This window comes from Myotis nattereri (genome assembly GCF_964212035.1).
Source record: "Myotis nattereri genome assembly, chromosome: X".
Taxonomy (NCBI): domain Eukaryota; kingdom Metazoa; phylum Chordata; class Mammalia; order Chiroptera; family Vespertilionidae; genus Myotis; species Myotis nattereri.
The window spans coordinates 139636650-139655193 of record NC_138078.1 but is presented as its reverse complement, the minus strand read 5'-3'; the positions used below and the strand labels follow the sequence as shown (position 1 = coordinate 139655193).

General features: G+C 52.5%; 1 protein-coding gene across 1 annotated transcript; it reads right to left on the bottom strand.

Annotated features, from left to right (window-relative positions):
• Positions 1-205: 205 nt before the first annotated feature.
• On the bottom strand, positions 206-11752 carry LOC308511892 (melanoma-associated antigen 10-like; the record flags this gene model as incomplete). Its single annotated transcript, XM_081081729.1, has 3 exons — positions 206-1196; positions 1674-1765; positions 11258-11752. The coding sequence occupies 3 exons, from the start codon at positions 11750-11752 to the stop codon at positions 206-208; spliced, it is 1578 nt and encodes a 525-aa protein (XP_080937855.1).
• Between the last annotated feature and the right edge of the window lie 6792 nt (positions 11753-18544).

Genomic DNA, 18544 nt, shown 5'->3' with positions numbered 1-18544 from the left:
TTCTGAAGCTAATAAACATTCTACTTAAAGTAACATTTTAAAATACCAAAAATAAAAGAAGATACATTTCTAAGTCACCCCAATGGAACAGAGACACAAAGATGTCATTCACTATGATTCCCTCATCCCCAGTCAGGCCCTGCACTAAGTGCTTAGATCACGACTGCCATCCTAAAACACAAAGTAAAGAAATCTGCCCTGGATTTCACTCAGGGAAGAAGCTACTGGCCATGGCAGAAGAGCTTGCACTGGCCATGGCAGTAGTATCATCTGTGGTGCTAACTCTGGCCTGGGCTCTCTGTTCCTCCTCTCTCAAAGCCTCCTGATAGAAGCGTGTGAAGGATCTGGGGTCACTCCCACTGACCTGGGCCAAAAACTCCAGGACTTTCAACTTGGTGGTCTCAGCATGGGCCCTGGGACCCCACAGGAACTCGTACCGTGCAGGATCGCTGTTGGGCACCTGCCGGTACTCCAGGTACTGTTCCTGCACCCAAACTCTGGTGAGGAGCTCCCTGGGCTCCCCATAGATGCTATGCTCCATCCCAGCATGCACCCCCATGGCATTCAGTGCTTCCCATATCTTCTCTTCGGGGACACAATCATCCTCCGAGAAGATTATACTAAGGATGAGTATCAGAAGGCCAGTCTTGGGCATACTGTGCTCATCGCTCACCATCCCATCATAGGTGAGGCCCAGGTTGGTGACTAGGGCATAGGTGTGGCTGGTGGGGTCCATTTCCTTCACATTAATGCCATAAACCAGCTGCATGCACTCAGAGGCCTCCCTAAAGATTACAGCAAAGTGGTCCTGGTGCTCTCTGATGATGCTACTCAGCATTTCTGCCTTTGTGGTCAGCTCCTTTGTGCGATACTTCAGGAGCAGGAACCTTACCAGATCAGCTACCTTATCATTAATCACGTCTTTGGGCAAGGACTCTGGGCCTGGCAGGGCCCAGGAGGTACTCGGACCCTCCCCTTCTTCGCTGATGGATTGGCTCAAGGGAGCAGCAGCGGCAAAGGCAGTAGGGGAGGCATGGGCACTTGGAGAGCTCTGGGGAGGATTCGATGCCCCAGCAGCAGCATGAACCTCCTCCTCCTCCTCATTCTCCTCCTCCTCCCTATTCTCCTCCTCCCCATTCTCCTCCTCCTCTGAGGTGCTTGGGTTACTTGAAAGCAGAGGATAGCAAGAGGAAGAGCTGGAGGAGGAGAAAGAGGAAGCAAAAGAGGTGGAGGAGGAGGAGGAAGAATCCTCTTCCACAGACACGGGAATCTCCAGCGAGGAGCGTTGACGCTTTGGAACTCGAGGCATGATGACTGATGTCAGGCAGCCACAGGAGTGCGGGCAGGAGGGGCGCAATGAGGACTCACAGGCCTGGGGGAGAGAGGAAGGGTAAGTGGCCTCAGCTGAGTACACCCTTGGCAGCTGTGAGAAAGTGGGAGTACAGGTCTCCTCTTTAGGGGTGCTCTTGGGCCTCACTGGGGTCTCTCCTCCTGGGTGGCCTGTCCCCTAAGATCCTGAATGAGGAAGTCCAATGGTTCTTTGGGGTACAGTCGGCATAGGCCAGGGCTCTGTGGCTGGCAGTGGGGTGGGGTCGGGTACTGAGGGAGTTCTCATCTATTCTGGCATGGGGGAGACCCTAGGGACCCATTCTAGGTCAGGGCAGGCACCTCACCTTGACTGCTGGCACTGCCTGGACCTCGTCTGCTCTGTGACCTGTGTTTTGTGCCTCAGACCCAGGCCTTTATCTCCTGGTTCCTGGAGCACCTGTAAGAGGAAAGGAGGAAACACCTCAGCGTGCAGGTGGCATGCACAGCCATGGGCCTCCAGTGCTGACAAGAGGGAGGCCAGGATGCTGTGAGGTCCCCACTCTTCTGGGCTGGATGGTCTCCTGCGTCCTCCCTCAGCGTCCTCTCCTTTCCCCTGGCAGGGCCTGGAACCTCCCCTTGCTGGACCTGAGGCTAAACTCTCAGAACAAGGCTACATACCCCTGAAACTGAACAGAAGAAAGTGAGCGGGCCCGCAACAGACCACAGCTGCCCAGAACCTCCCACGGGATACAGTATGACATGGCCAAACTCTGTGGGGTCTATCCGTCCTGGGACGGGGAGTCCCCTCAGTCCTAACTGTGACATCTGACAGGGTCTTGGATAACTTCCTGTGCTGACCGGATGCCACTTACCTTCAGACAGAAAAGCTCACCTTCCTGAGTCACTGGTGGAGGACGTGAGGGACAGCACGGCTAGCCACCATGTTCCACTTTCTCTCGTGGCTGACCGAAATGGCAAAGTAAGGCTGGGACTCCCCCTGTTGTGATGTGAGGGGTTTCCTCAGTCCTCAGCTGAACCTTGAAAAGAGACAGCAAGACTCGGGAGCAGGGGAGGAGCATTAGGGTTCCTTCTGTCTTTCCTCAGATTGCTCACCTGCAAAGAGGTCAGGGCCCGGGCCACCTCCCCCTCTTCCTTTGCTGACCTGCATGTGCTCCCCTCAGTCCAGGTCTCTCACCAACCTGAGCCTGCCCCCCCCCCCCCAGCCACATCAGAGCGCTCTCAGTTGGACAGCCCTGCCTGGTGTGTCAGAGCTGAAAGCGGAAGTGGGGTGCCTGTCCGTGTTGCCCACATTTGTTCTGGAGGACAATTCCCCATCCTTCCTCCCGCATGGCCAATAGCTTGGCCACCTGCAGTGCCCGAGTGTCCTGGCTCTGCTGTCCATACGCCTCACCCTTTGTGCAAGGCCCCACCTCTTTCGCCTTCCTGAGAGCAAAGGGAGCGGGAGAAGCCATGGGAAAGCGATTCCAGAAATCCCAGGGCTGAGAGCAGGTGCGGGCGTCTGTGGGGTTCCCACTGTGGTGGGATGCAAGGTTCCCTCAGTTCTCCCTTAGGAACCTCCCTTGACTCTGGCAGGTGCTGGCCCCACCCTCTGCTGGTGTGAGGTCCTGCTCTTTATACCCAAGCCCCAGACTGTCAGACCCAGATGCACCAATGAGGAAATGCCCCCTAGGATCATCCTCCACGAGGCCTGGCGGATGGACCGTGGAGGGCCCTGGGCCCACCCTCTGCCGTTCTCAAGTATTGTTCCCGGTACCGACCCGGGGGTGCAAGTCAGCACAAGCTGTGTGTGGTCATCCTCCAGCGGGATCCCAGCACTGACTCTGGTTTGGTTTCCAGGGTCCCTGCATCCACCCTCAGGGTCCTCACCTCAACTCTGGCAGGTCCCTGGCCCACCATCTGCGAGATGGGGTCCTCCTCCCTGTACGGAACCCCCAGAGTCTCTGAGACCGGGACTGACTCTGGTCTAGGTTTCAGAGTCCCTGGCCCACCATCTGCGAGATGGGGTCCTCCTCCCTGTACTGAACCCCCAGAGTCTCTAGGACCGGGACTGACTCTGGTCTAGGTTCCAGGGTCCCTGGCCCACCATCTGCCGAGATGGGGTCCTCCTCCCTGTACGGAACCCCCAGAGTCTCTGAGACCAGGACTGACTCTGGTCTAGGTTCCAGGGTCCCTGGCCCACCATCTGCGAGATGGGGTCCTCCTCCCTGTACTGAACCCCCAGAGTCTCTGAGACCGGGACTGGAAGCGGAAGGGAGGAAGGGGGTGTGGTCATCCTCCCACATGGCCCCCGCCCTGTGCTGACGGGGGTCCTCATCCTCACAGCCACCCCCACAGACTCTCAGACCCGCCTGCGGAGGTCAGGTAATGTCCCGCGTGTCCCCCTCCCGAGTCCTGCGGGCTGGCTCTGTGAGGGTCTGGGGTCCTCCCATCCCCGACTGCGAGCTGACCGGGACTCTGGGAAGCTGCTTTGGCCTCCATGCGGAGGAGAGGCCCAGCTCCTTACCACCGCCCCTTCCCAGCCCCCGCTGTGCAGTCCGGACACCCCGCATGGCCACCCGCCACGGGGCCCCTCGCAGAGGACAGCAGGGGCACCTGTGCGGCTTCCCGCTGCGGTGCGGTGGGACCCGGGTGCTCACCGGGACTCCCGCAGGGCCCGGCCCGCCTCAGCCCAGGTGAGGTCCGCCCCACCCCGCCAAGCCCCGCAAGGCCCGCGTCATGGGAGCCCACGGGAAGGTCACAGAGGCTGCCTACCGCTGTGGGCTTCACCCCCTGCGGGCCCGGGGCTGGCTCTGCTCCTGACGGCAGGGGCCCTGGGGCCAGCCCAGTCTGCGGGACCCGGGTGGCCTCGGGGCCTCCTCCCACGCAGCCGCCCGCCACATGGACCCTGGAGGCCCTGGGCCCGCCTGGGCCCTGTGGAGGGACGCGCCTCGCCCCTCACCCCCGAGTCCCCTGACCTGGCTGCGCCAACCACGACCGGCCGCGTGTGGCCACCCCCAGGGGCCTCCCAGGACGGAAACCGTTGTCCCAGGGCCCGGGGTCCCTCGCCTTCCCGGGCACCCTCACCTGGACTCGGGCGGGTCCCGGGCCGCCCTCGGGATGTGACTGTGCTTAGGATCTCCTGGGCATCCCCAGGGTCTCAGAGACCCGGATGCGGAAGTGAGGAACGAGCTCAGGCAGCATCTCTGAGACCCGGATGAGGCGTGTGTGGTCCGCGTCCCAGAAGCCCTTCCATGTTGAGCCTGTGGTGGGGGCAGGGTCTCTTCCGCCCCCGCTGCTCACCCTGACTCTAGGCAGCTTCGGCCCCCCTCTGCTAACCAGAAGCCCTGCTCTTGATGGATGTCCCCGCCTGAGGCCCGTCCTGGAAGGCAGGTGGACCCGAACAGAATCGGAGGTTCTGCTGCCTGCCTCAAGGACAGCCAAAAGCAGGGGGCGGGTGCTGCCGAGAAAGGAAAGGATTGATTCCCGAGTCCCCTGACCTGGGCCAGTGGTGGACTCCTGTCCCAAAGACCACTGTCCCCCTCCTACCTAAGCCCGCCTTTCTTGTTCTTGTCTTCATTGCCAACCGTGTTACAGAGGTCCCCTATTCCTCATGGACCCCTTCCAGCCGGAACCAGCCCCTGCCCCAGGCCTTCACTACACTATTGCCTGTGTCCATAGGTTATGCACCCAAGTTCTTTCTATGTCTCAGGATCTATTTTCTTCATCAGTTAATTTGCTCTTTGACCCCACATATGAGTGAGATCCTGTGATACTTGCCTTTCTGGCTTATTTCGCTTAGCATAATAGCCCCTGGGTCCCTCCATGATGTCTCAAAGGGCAACAGAGCCTTCTTTTTGACTGCTGTATAGTGTTCCATGGTATAGATGTACCACAGCTTTTTTACCCACTCATCTGCTGATGGGCACTTAGGCTGTTTCCAGATCTTAGCTATTGTAAATTGTGCTGCTACGACTATAGGGGTGCGTATATTCTTCCTGATTGGTGTTTCGGGTTCCTTGGGATATATTTCCAGAAGTGGGATTACTGGGTCAAATGGGAGTTCTATTTTTAATTTTTTGAGGAAACTCCATACTGTTTTCCACAGTGGTTGCACAAGTCTGCATTCCTACCAGCAGTGTACTAGGGCTCCCGTTTCTCCACATCCTTGCCAGCACTTGTCATTTGTTGATTGGTTGATGGTAGCTATCCTAACAGGTGTGAGGTGATACCTCATTGTCATTTTAATCTGCACCTCTCCGATGATCGGGGACTTTGAGTATTTTATCATGTGTCTCTTAGCCATCTGTATGTCCACTTTGGAGAAGTGTCTATTTAGTCCTTTGCCCATTTTAAAATTGGATTGTCTTCCTTTTGTTAAGTTGTATGAGTTCCTTATATATTTTTGGTTATTAACCCTTTACCAGATGTATCATTGGCAAATATGTTCTTCCATACAGTGAGCCCCCTTTTCATTTTGTTGATGTTGTCTTTTGCTGTGCAGAAGCTTTGTATTTTGATATAGTCCCATTTGTTTATTTTCTCTTTTGTTTCCCTTATCCTAGGTCTTAGGAGATGCATTGGCGAACATATTGCTAAGAGAGAAGTCTGAGATTTTGCTGCCTTTGGTTTCTTCTAGGATTTTTATGGTTTCACAACTGGTGCTTAAGCCTTTAATCCATTTGAGTTTATTCTTGTGTACGATGCAAGTTGGTGGTCTAGTTTCATTGCTTTGCATGTGCCTGTCCAACTTTCCCAACATTGTTTATTGAAGAGCATGCCTTGATTCCATTGTATCCTCTTGTATCCTTTGTCAAATATTAATTGAGTGTAATGTCTTGGGTTGATTTTTGGCATCTCTGTTTTCTTGCATTGATCTATATGCCTGTTCTTCTGCCAGTACCAAGCTGTTTTGATTACAGCGGTTTTGCAGTATAACTTGATATCTGATAGTGTGGTCACTCGAACTTTGTTCTGCTTTCTCAAGATGGCTCTGGCTATCCAGGGTCTTTTTTGCTTCCATGTAAACTTTTAGAGTATTTGTTCTAGATCTGTAAATATGCCATTGGTATTTTAATAGGGTTTGCATCTAATCTATAGATTGCTTTGGGTGGTATGGACATTTTAATGATATTAATTCTAGCAATCCATGAACACGGAATATTCTTCCACTTCTGTATATCACCCCCTATCTCTATTTTCAATGTCCTGTAGTTTTCTGAGTACAAGTCTTTTATCTCCTTGGTTAACTTTATTCCTCAGTATCTTATTTTTTTGTTGCTGTTGCAATGGTAAGTGGTATTTTTGTTGTTGTTGTTTAGTTTCTCTTTCTGAGAGTTCATTGTTGGTGTGTAAAACTGCCATCTAGTTCTGGGTATTAATTTTGTATCCTGCTACATTGCTAAAGTCATTTATTAAGCCAAGTAGTTGGTTGGTGGAGTCCTAGGGTTTTCTATGTAGAATATCATGTCATCTGCAAATAATGACAATTTTACTTCCTTCTTTCCAATTTGGATGCCTTTTGTTTCTTCCTCTTGTCTGACTGCTGTGGCTGAGACTTCCAGTACTATCTACACTAATAAAAGAGAAACATGGAAATTGGCGTACGACCGCTACCCTTTTCATTGGCTACTGAGCAAGATATGCAAATTAACTGTCAGCCAAGATGGCGGCCGCCAGCCAGGCAGCTTGAAACTAACATGAGGCTTGGTTGCCTCAGTGACGGAGGAAACCAACGTTCCCCGCCTGCCGCTGCAGGCCTCTGAGCGGGCAGTGTAAGAAACTCTGTAACAAATACCGCCAGACTTCAGCCAGCAGATTCGCAACATTGTAAGCAAAGGCCAGAAACCTACTTTCAGCCGAGGGCTAAGAGCTGGAGCCAAGCCTCAAGCTAAAGCTGGCCCAGAATAAAAAAAAAGAAAAAGAAAAAAAGGAGCAGAGTTGGGAGCTTCAGTCACCCACAACCTGAAAACAGCCCTCAGCCCCTCACCCAGACTGGCCAGGCACCCCAGTGGGGACCCCCACCCTGAAGGGTGTGTGACCAGCTGCAAACAGCCATCATCCCCTCACCCAGGCTGGCCAGGCACCCCAGTGGGGACCCCCACCCTGATCCAGGACACCCTACAGGGCAAACCAGCCGGCACCCAACCGTGCACCAGGCCTCTATTCTATATAGTAAAAGGGTAATATGCCTCCCAGCACCGGGATCAGCGGAGCCAAGAGGCCTCCCAGCACCAGGATCAGCATGACAGGGGACAGCGCCCAAACCCCCTGATTGCCCTGCAGCTCTGTGTGTGACAGGGGGCCGGGCCATAACCCCCCTACCCACCCTGCTCTGTTCGTGACAGGGGAAGGCGCCCCAACCCCCTGATCAGCCCTGCTCTGTGCCTGATAGGGGGAAGCTTCCCCCCCCCCCCCCCGCACGGGCCCTAGTCTGTGTGTGACGGGGTAGAGCCATAATCTCCCCATCAGCCCTGTCCTGAGTGTGAGAGTGGCAGCATCCCAACCCCCTGATCGGCCATGCTCTGTGGGTGATAGAGGGCGGTGCCCCAACACCCTGATGGGCCCTGCTCTGCGTGTGACGGGGGCAGCGCCCCAACCCCCTGATTGGCCCTGCTCTGTGTGTGACAGGGTACAGAGCCCCAACCCCCCTGATGGGCCCTGCTCTGTGAGTGACAGGGGGCAGTGCCCCAACCCCCTGATTGGCCCTGCTCTGTGCGTGACCGAGGGTGGCGCCGCAACCTCCCCATGGACCCTGCCTTGAGTGTGACAGGGGACGGTGCCCCAACCCCCCAATCGGCCCTACCCTGAGCGTGACTGAGGGTGGCATCACAACCTCCCAATCTCCCTGCTCTGTGCATGACAGGGGGCGGCGCCCCAACTCCCCAATCAGCCCTGCTCTGAGCCCGACCAGGGGCTGCACCTAGGGATTGGGCCTGCCCTCTGCCACCCGGGAGCAGGCCTAAGCCAGCAGGTCGTTATCTCCCGAGGGGTCCCAGACTGCGAGAGGGCACAGGCCGGGCTGAGGGACCCCCCTCCCCCCCCCCCCCCCCGCGAGTGCACAAATTTTTGTGCACCGGGCCTCTAGTTTATAATAATAAAAGTGTAATATGCTAATTAGACCAGACCCCTGAATGAACTTCCAGACATCATTCCCGGAGTCCTTCTGGAGGAAGTCACTGTGGCGGGGGCTGAGGCAGAGGCAGTTACAGGTGATCAGGCTGGTAGGCGAGCAGTTATGGGCAATGAGGCAGGCAGGCAGAGTCATTAGGGGCGATCAGGCAGGCAGGCAAGTGGGTAAGGGTCATGAGGCAGGCAGGCAGAGGTGGTTGGTGCAATTAGGCAGGCAGGTGAGTGGTTAGGGGAGATCAGGCCATCATGTGAGCAGTTAGGTGCAATCAGGCAGGCAGAGGGCAGGTGAGTGGTTAAGAGCCAGCAGCCCCAGATTGAAAGATGGATTCTCACTGATTCAGTTTTGGAAGATTGTATATTTCTGTGAATTTGTCCACTTAATCCACCTTGTTCAGCTTATTGGCATAAGGATTTTCATAGTATTTTCTTACAATCCTTTGTATTTCTGTGGGGTCAATTGTTACCTCACTTCTTTTGTTTCTGATTTTACTTATTTGGGTCTTCTCTCTTTGTTTCTTGAATGTGGTTAAAGGTTCATCAGTCTTGTTTATATTTTCAAAGAATTAACTCTTGGTTTCATTGATCGTTTATATTATATTTTTCATCTGTATGTCATTTATTTCTGCTCTGACTTTTATGTATTTACTTCCTCCTACTTGCTCAGAGCTTTTCTTGTTGTTCTCTAATTTTTAAGTTGTATGGTTAAATATTTTATTAATTTTTTTTCTCTTTTTTTGATGTAGGTTTGTAAGTGCTATGAACTTCCCTCTCAGGACTACTTTGCTGTGTCCCATAGATTTTGATTTGTTGTGTGGTACTTTTCTTTTGTTTCCAGGAAGTTATTTATTTCTTTTTTGATCTTATTAGTAAGTCACTCATTGTTTAGTAACATGCTATTTAGCCTCCATGTGTTTGAATATTTTTGAGTGTTTTTACTGTAACTGATTTCTAATTTCATGCCATTTATTTAGGAGCACCTCAATAAAGAAAATTAAAAAAAAAACATTAGAGGACTTTAAGGGAAAGATCAACAGCAATAAAGTCATAGTAGGGGACTTTAATAGCCCACAGACTTCACTGGATAGGTATTCCAGACAAAAAATTACCAAGAAAACAGTGACTCTAAATGGCAGACAGGTTCAGGTGAATTTAAATGACATTTACAGAATATTTCACCCCCAAGCTGCAGAATATACGTTCTTCTGATGTTCACATGTGTTATTCTCAAAGATAGACCACATGTTAAAACACAAAACAAGTCTCTACAAGTTCAAGAAGATTAAAATCATAACAAGCATCTTCTCGGATAACAATGGCATGAAATTAGAAAAAGCTGCCACCCCCAGCTTCTTTACAATCAACCCCAGCAGAGGGAATCACAGTTTCCCAAGTACCCTGGCTCAGGCCATGCACATCATTTTTTAACTAAGGTATTACATATGTGTCCTTATCCCCCCATTGCTCTCCTCCACCCCCCACTCATGCCCTCACACCCTGGCCTCTGTGTCCATTGGTTAGGCCTATATGCTTGCATACAAGTCCTTTGGTTGATCTCCCCCCCTTACCTCCACTCTGCCCTACCTTCCCTCTGAGGTTTGATGGTCTGATCGATGCTTCTTTGTCTTTGGATCTGTTTTTGTTCATCAGTTTATGTCGGTCATTATATTCCATATATGAGTGAAATCATGTGATGTTTACCGTTCTCTGACTAGGTTATTTCGCTTAGTATAATGCTCTCCAATTCCATCCATGCTGTTGCAAGTACGCTGCGGTAAAAATGAAGTCCACTCACAAGTGAGTGCTGGTCGCTGGAGGCCCACCGCCTCACCTGTTCTGTTACTTGTTTGCAGGATTAAGGGGACACCTAACCCCTTCCTTATATGACTTCAGCTCCTGCACTATCATCCTGTGGGTGGATATGCCCTGCTTATGTTAGTGTGCCCACTACTAACACAGGGCCTTCCAGAGGACACAGGCTCAGTGAATGTCTGGGGAGTAAATGAACCACTGAGCAGGGGTCGTCTTTATTCAGATGAAATCCCCCCACTTTCTTGCCTGAACCAAGGATCCTTGGAGAAGCTGTTTCATGGAAAGACAGATGAGAAAATATAAGAAGCAAAAATTAACAACCTTTTGCTTTTATTTTTCTATTTCTTAACTCCATGGATTTTACTGCTAAGTTCTTACACATTTCCAAGGAAATCCTATTATAATGTCATGTTATCTAGATTGGAATCACAAACTAGGATGGGAAGGGTCCCAATTTTCATTACACAGTAGCAAATCTCTTACTCTTGAGCTGGACATGTAGAAATATATATGTGATCAATGTCATTTACAAACTTACATGCTAAAAGTTTATGAAAACTTCTATGTAAAGGAACATTAGAAAATTTCCTTAAAAATTCACAAAATAATAAATCATAAATTTCTCAATCACAATAGGAACCTAAACCTTTCCCTGGGCCTCACTACTGGTTTGTTCTCAAACAGAGTTGAAAATTGGACGCACTTTATGCCCAGCAAAAGAAGTTAATGCACATGGACCTGAAAAGTGCCTGGATGCAACTCTGGCTCAGGCATAGTGTTTCTCATTGCACTCAGGCTCTTCAGGCAGGCATGGGAGGAGACGGAAATCCCTACTAACCGTGTGCATAAACTTGAGGGCTTTCGCCGTGGTGGTCTCAGCGTGGGCCCTGGGGCCCCACAGGAACTCATACCGTGCAGGATCACTATTGGGCACCTGGCGGTACACCAGGTACTGTTCCTGCACCCAAACTTTGGTGATGAGCTCCCTGGGCTCCCCATAGAGACAATGTACCTCCCCATCATGCATTGCTAAATCATTCAGTACAGCCCAGATTTTCTCCTCAGTGGCACAATCACCCTCTGAGGCGATCACACACAGAAGTGTGACCAGGAGGCCTGTGTTGGGAAATTTGTGCTCATCGCTCACCATCCCATCATAGGTTAGCCCCAAGGCAGTGACCAGGACATAGGTGTGGGTACTGGGGTCTACTTCCCTCACAACAACAGCAAAAACCAACTCAATGTACTCAACGGCCGCACTGAAGAGCTCAGGAAAGTGCTCCTGGTGCTCTTTGATGACACTACTCAGTATTTCTGCCTTTGTGGTCTGCTCCTTTGCACGATACTTCAGGAGCAGGAACTCCACCATTTCCCTCATCTTCAAACGCAGTGGTTTGTGGAGCAAGAAATCGGCATCATCTTCAGGGCCTCCCTCAGTGTTTGGACCCTCTTCATTTTGGATGCTGGCGCTCTCATCTTCAGATTGGCTCCATGGAAAGGCTTCCATGGCATGGGGGGAGGGGCAGGCACCCTGAGGACTCTGGGGAGGACTTGATGTCTCAGCAGCAGACACCTCCTCTAGGCTGTCTATAAACAGGACTGAGGGGGAGGAGGAGAGAGACAGGGCATCTTCCTCCTCCTCCACCTCCTCCTCCTGCATAGCCCAGAACAGCTCCTCCGCCACCAAGTCAGGGATCTCAACTGGGTACGGAAAGTCTTCCTCAGGCTTCAACGGCTCACTCATATGATGACCAGGCATGATGACTTGTGCTCGAACAGTGACCGAGTGTGGGCAGAAGATGGGCGATGAGGAACCACGGGCCTGGGGAAGAGTGGGAGTGAGAGAGGCATGAGCTGAGAAACACACCCTAGGCGGCTCTGACAAAGGTGACTTCCAGGTCTCCCCTTTAGGGGTGTACATGGGCCTCACAGGGCTCACTCCTGATCAGCCTGCCCACTAAGAACCTGAAGTAGGAAGTGACATGACTGCTCAGGGTATAGAAGGCACAGCACAGGGTTCTGTAGCTGACGGTGGGGTGTGGAGGTGTCAGGCAATGTGAGGACCCTCTGACATGGGTGGGGAGCCCATGGGGACATATTCATGGTCAGCACCTCACCTTAATTCCTAGCACTTCCTGGCCTCCTGCTGCTCTGTGACCTGAGAATATGTAGAGTAGACCAAGGCCTTCACCTCCTCCAATCCGGGGCCTCTTCTGGAGGGAACAAAGGGGCACCTCAGCATGCACATGGAAAGCACATTCCTGGGACCCCAAAGCTGACAGGAGGGGCGGCAGGACTCTCTGAGATCCCCTCTGTTGTGGGTGGGAGGTTCCTCCTTGCACACGTAGGATACCCACCTTTCCCCTGCCAGGGCATGGCCTCTCACTGCCTTCTGCTGGCCTGAGGTCAAATGCTCAGAACAAGACCACACACACCTGACACTTCAGTGAAGAAACTGAGCTGGCTCCACATGTGATCCCTCTCCCAGAGGATCAAGAAGGGGGGACGGAAGATTTGGGTCCATCTACGCTGGGTTAAGGCTCTGATCATTTCTCACCATGACACACTGCAGGGTTTCAGACACTCTCTCTGCTGACTGAGCGCAATCTACTTAGACTTAGGGTGCACCTCCCTGAGGTACAGGAGTAGGAAGTGAGCTGAGGTAATCCAGGCCCTATTCCGAGTTTCCCCATTGCTGACAGAGGAGGCAGGGTAGGTCTGGGTTCCCATGTGCTCTGCTCCTCCTCAGTGCTCACCTTGATTCCTTGCAGGAACTGGGACTCCTCTCTCTGCTGACAAAATGTGGTTCGGTGGATGATAGGACGTGTGGTCTCACACCAAGGTCCTCACCTTGCTGATAGCTCTGAGACAAAAGTGAACAGGAGCTCCATCTGTCCCCACCCTTGTCCAGGTTCCCACACAACTAACACCAGGGCCTGGGCCCATCCGTTCTGGGTACAGAGTTCCCTTAGTCTGGCCTGAGGATACTTGCCTTTCTTCCTGGCCTGGCCTGGATCTGAATCCGGCTGACCCGATTTCACCCTGAATAACTGTCCTCAGTGACAAAAGCTCAGGAGGAGCAGGCATGTGGAAAGGGAGAGCATGTCACACCCAGGTACCCCTGCCTGGGGAATCTGGATGCTGAGGACAGGACACTCCCTGATGCTGAGGGCTCTCTTCTTTTCTCGGGGAGCACATAGCTGCAGTTTCCCACAAGAAAGCATTCACACCTTTATGACCCTTCCACAACCTCAGCTCATCTGTGCATGAACTGAAGCCATTCCCTCTGACCAAGGCCCTGTCCTTCCCGAGTGCCCTGAGACAAACCTGTGAAGGAACCACCTCTCCAGACACATGCCAGGCCTTTCCCAGGGCTGACAGCAGCACAGACTGGGTTCGGGGCACCCATTGTCTGGAGTGTGGTATCCTCCTTCCTCCCCGAGCTACCCAGGTTTACTCGGAGAGTGCCTGGGACCTTTCCCTTCCGCTGAACTGAGAATGAATACTGCAGGCCATGTCCACCATCTCTCTGTGACCTCCAAAGGGGACGTCAAGATACACCACATTAACTATCGTGCCGAATGACCCAGTTGTGCCAGCAGAGCCTAAGCCAGCTGGTCCCTGTTTTTACTGGGGTGGGAGGTACCACCATCCTGCCTCAAGACCCACACCTGGCACACCTCCCACGTTGCCCTGCATCCAGCACCTTCAGGAAAATGCCCTCACCTCCCTTTGCCACTCCTAAGGTAGAAGTTTGGAAGCAACCCAAATCCACAGGCCTACCATGAGGCTTGCAGGTGCTGCTGGCAGGAACAGGCACACTGCGGACACTTATGGCCCTGGCCAAGCCTCAGGCATACATACTTCAAGGTGTGCTAGGGGCTTCCTGAGTCCTAACTCGGGTCCTCACCTGGTATCCTGGCAGAGCCCTGCAGTCCCCTTCTTTGCCTACCTGGAGCCTGACCCCTCAGAGCTCAGGGGGTGGAGTCCACTTGTCTTCCTGCAGGATCCTCACCGTGACTCCTGGCTGGAGCTCGAACCTTCTCTCTGTCAACATGAGATGCCCAGTCAGGAAGAGAGCATGTGGTCATGGACCGGGGGCCTCCCAGGGTTCACAGTAGGGGTAATGTGGGGCATCTCTGTTGTGGGGTCCTGGGTCCCTCAGTCTTCCCTTTGCATGTTCACCTGGACTCGGGGCAAGACCCGGGCCCTCCCCTCTGCCACCTTTGTGGTTCCCCCTGAACTGCCAGGGCTGACATCAGGCCTGGGCTTCTGCGGTTCCTCTCTGCATGGTCATCCACCACAGGGCCTCCCAACACGTTGAGCAGGGCAGACTTCTGTGGACTCCCCTCCGGTTAGGGTTCCTGGATTCCCCCAGTCCTCCCTGTGGTTCCTCACCTTGACTCTTCCCTCTGCCCACCTGAGACCCTGCTCCTTACACCGAACCCCAGAGCCTGTCGGACCCGGATGCAAAAGTCAGGAAAATCACCTTGACTCTGGGCAGTGCTTCTGCATCCCTTCTGTGGACCTGAGGGAAGCCCTATAGTTTTCAACAAGTTTCCAGTCTCCCTCAGACCTGCATGCTGTAATCAGGGGACACCCCATGGGGTCACCAGCCCTGTGCCCTTCCAAGGCCGAGAGCAAGGTGGGGTTTTGTGCAGCCTCTACACTGGGAGTCCTGGGTGCCCTCTGTCCTGACACAGGGTCCCCATCATGACCCTGGCAGGTCCTGGTCCTTCCTCAGCCTCCCTGGGGTTGGTTTGTGTACGAAACCCCACAGTGTCACAGACCCTGATTTGAAGGCATTAAATGCCACTTGAGTCCGGGTAGTACTACTGCCCTCCTCTCTGTGGACCTGATTCCCTATATGGCTTTTTTTATTTTTATTTTTAATTTTTTAGTAATTCGTTATTATTGAAAGAACTAGAGGCCTGATGCACGAAATTTATGCAGGAGTAGGCCTTCCTTGCCCTGGCTGTCGGCACCAGCTTCCCTCTGGCACCTGAGACCTGGGCTTCCCTCACAGCCCTGGCTTCCGGCCCTGGCTTCCTGAGGAAGGATGCCCGGAAGGGTGTCCAGTCTAATTAGCATATAATGCTTTTATTACTATAGATTACAAAATGACCCCCTCCACCCCACCCCTGTCCCCTTCCCCCGCCCTCACTGCCCAATTGTCTGTGTCCATGGGCCATGCATATATGCACACAAGGTTCTTGGTTGATTACTTCCCACCCTCCCCACCTTCCCTCTGAGATTCCCCAATCTGTCCCATGCTTGCAAGTGTCTGTATCTATTTGGTTCATGAGTTAACTTTGTATATTCAATTCCACATATGAGCGTGATCATGTGATATTTATCTTCCTCTGACTGGCTTATTTCACTTAGCACGATACTCTCCAGGTCCCTCCCTGCTGTCTCAAAGGATAAGAGACCCTTCCCTTTATACAGCTGCATAGTATTCCATGGCATACATGTACCACGGCTTTTTCATCAGGTCATTGATGGGCACCTGGGCTGTTTCCACATCTCAGCTATTGTAAACTGTGCTGCTATGAACATAGGGGTGCATACATTCTTTCTCATTGGTATTTCCGGTTTCTTAGGGAAATATTCCTAGAAGTGTGATTCCCTACACTTTTCACCAAGTCCTGAGTCTCACTCAGTCCTGGATACAGAAGTCAGGAAACTCGGCACTTGGTCTTTCACCAGGGAACATCCCAAGGCTGATAGCAGGGTAGGGTTTATGGGGTCCCCTGGTTGTGGGATTCAGGGTGCCCTCCATCCTCCTGTGGCTGTGTTCCTTACAGTGAGCCCCAGCCTATCTCAGACCTGCATGCGGAAGTCAGGACACACCTCAAGGGGTCATCTGACATGGGGTCTCCCATGGCTCATAGCAGGGGAGGCCCTTTATGGGGTCCCCTATATTGTGGGGTCCTGGGCCCGTCTGTTCTCTCTCAGCGGACCTGTGGCTCTGCTCCTTACACCAAACCCAATGCGTGAGATCACCCCTCCCCCAACCCCAGGAGGCGTGCCCAATGGACACTGTTCTGGGGTCCAGGGCCCCCAATCGCCCTCAGGGTCCCCAACTTGACAGCAGCGGGACCTGGGGTCCCCCTGTGCTGCCTGAAGCCCTGCTCCTCCTACCAAACCCCCGTGTCTCTCAGACCCAATGCAGAAATCACAAATCACAATGCGTGAAAGCACCCCTCCCCCACCCCCAGGAGGCCTGCCGGGTGGACACTGTTCTGGGGTCCAGGACCCCAGTCTCCCTTAGGGTCCCCACACTGACCCCGGGCAGGTCCGGACCCCCTCTGCGGACCTGAGACGCCGCCATGACACGGAGCCGCCCGAGGGTCTCAGACCCGGAGGACCCGGAAGTCAGGCCTCGCCGCTTATGGTCCCCCCGCGCCTTGGGGCTCCCGGGACTGACTGCTCTGGGCCCAGAGTCACCTTGTCCCCCCCCACGGCCTCACCGTGAGGCCTGCAGATCCTGGGACCCACCCTCTGTGAACCGGGAGGCCGGACCCCCACACCGAGGCCCTCACCCCGAGACCCCAGGGGAGGCCTGAGGGCCTCACTCCCCAGGGCTCCCGGCAGGGGCTGAACTGGCTCCCGGGGACCTCCGTCTGGTCCTCACCCTGATCCCAGGCAGAGCCTGGGCCCGCCGGTGCCGACCTGAAGTGGCTCCCCTCAGCGCCTGTACCGTCTACCGACCCGAAGCCAGCGTCCCAAAGATGGCGCTCAGCTCCCCTAGGCTTCTCAGGCGGAAGTCAATGCGTCAGTGACATCACTTCCGGAAACCAATTGTGGGGTCATCCAGGCCTGCTGACCGGGGCGGAGTTCCGCTCCTTTGTACCCAGCCCCCCTTCTGGTCCCTACCTGGTCTGGATGGCCTGGGCCCCCACCCTGTGCTGACCTGGGTCTGTGCCCTTCAGGCCAAGTGTCGGCCTCCCCAGGTCCCTCTGGGTCCTAGAGTCCGGGTGGTGGGCGGGACTGCGCAGCCGGACAGCCCTGCCTGAGGTACCCGGATCTCACTGGAGCACCAGCCTTCGTCCCGGGGTGGGCCCTCTGCGTGGGCGGCTGGAGCCCTCAGTCCTTATTGGAGGGTCCTCACAGCCCTGGCTTGGACACCGTGGTCACATCACGGTTCCCAGAGGGGGCGCTGCAGAGCCGTGGTCCCTGGGGAGCATCAGACCCTAACTGCCTCCCCTGCCCCCACTTCCCATGGTGCCTCTTCCCCAGACCGCCCGGCTCTATGGAAACATTGTGTTCTACATGTTTCCTTTCAGTAAATTCGCTGAGTTACAGCAGGGATTTGGAGCGGGTCTCTGGTTTCGGGGTTATCTGTCTACTTTTGCTTGTCATTGCAGGCTTTGTTCCTTTTTGATCCTCATTCATAGTAATTATTATATTTTGCACCTCTACCTAGTTTTTATACATTTTATTTATGCATAAATCTTTGCATATATGTATATGCATGCATAGATCTGGATATATAGTGTATGTGTACACATATAGCCTAAATGTTGATCAGGCGTGTTTATATATCTATAGGTGCCCATACTACATACCTAAATATATATATATATATATATATATATATATATATATATATACACACACACACACGTATATATGTATATATGTATATATATGTGTATATATGTATATATGTATATATATGTATATATGTGTATATATGTGTATATATGTATATATTTATATATATGCATGGATGTCTATGTCCTATGTATTTCCATATACTAGACAAGTTATTTTATGAAAGCTTACCTAATCTTACTATGCATGATTTCCTCTGATACTTGCTTTTCTATTTCTTCCCTATTCTTTATAATCTATTGAAACAATGCTTTTTAAAGGCCAGTCCTCAACCACTTCCCAGCTCCCCCACACAACCACCTCAACCACAAATGCCAGCTCACCAGTTTTGTCTCCCCGAGGGGCTTGCTCATATTAAGTTGTTTAGATTTTATTGTTAAATACTCCCCCAGCCCTTGCCCTCCAATCTCTTCCTTAGATATTTTCCCTCCGTTTATTTAGGGAGCAGATGTCATCAGTCCAAGCTTAATTGTTATTTGGGCAACACCTGTATAGCACTAAATTTGTAAAATTTTAAGCAGAATCAACATATTTGCAATATTGTGTTTCCCATGAATGAATATGGAAACTGCTCCATTAGTTTGGCACTTTTTTTTTTTTAACTTGAATCCCTCAGTATTATTTTTAGTTGACTCTTTTTAAATTAGGATACTTCTTGGTTAAGTTTTGGCTTTTATAA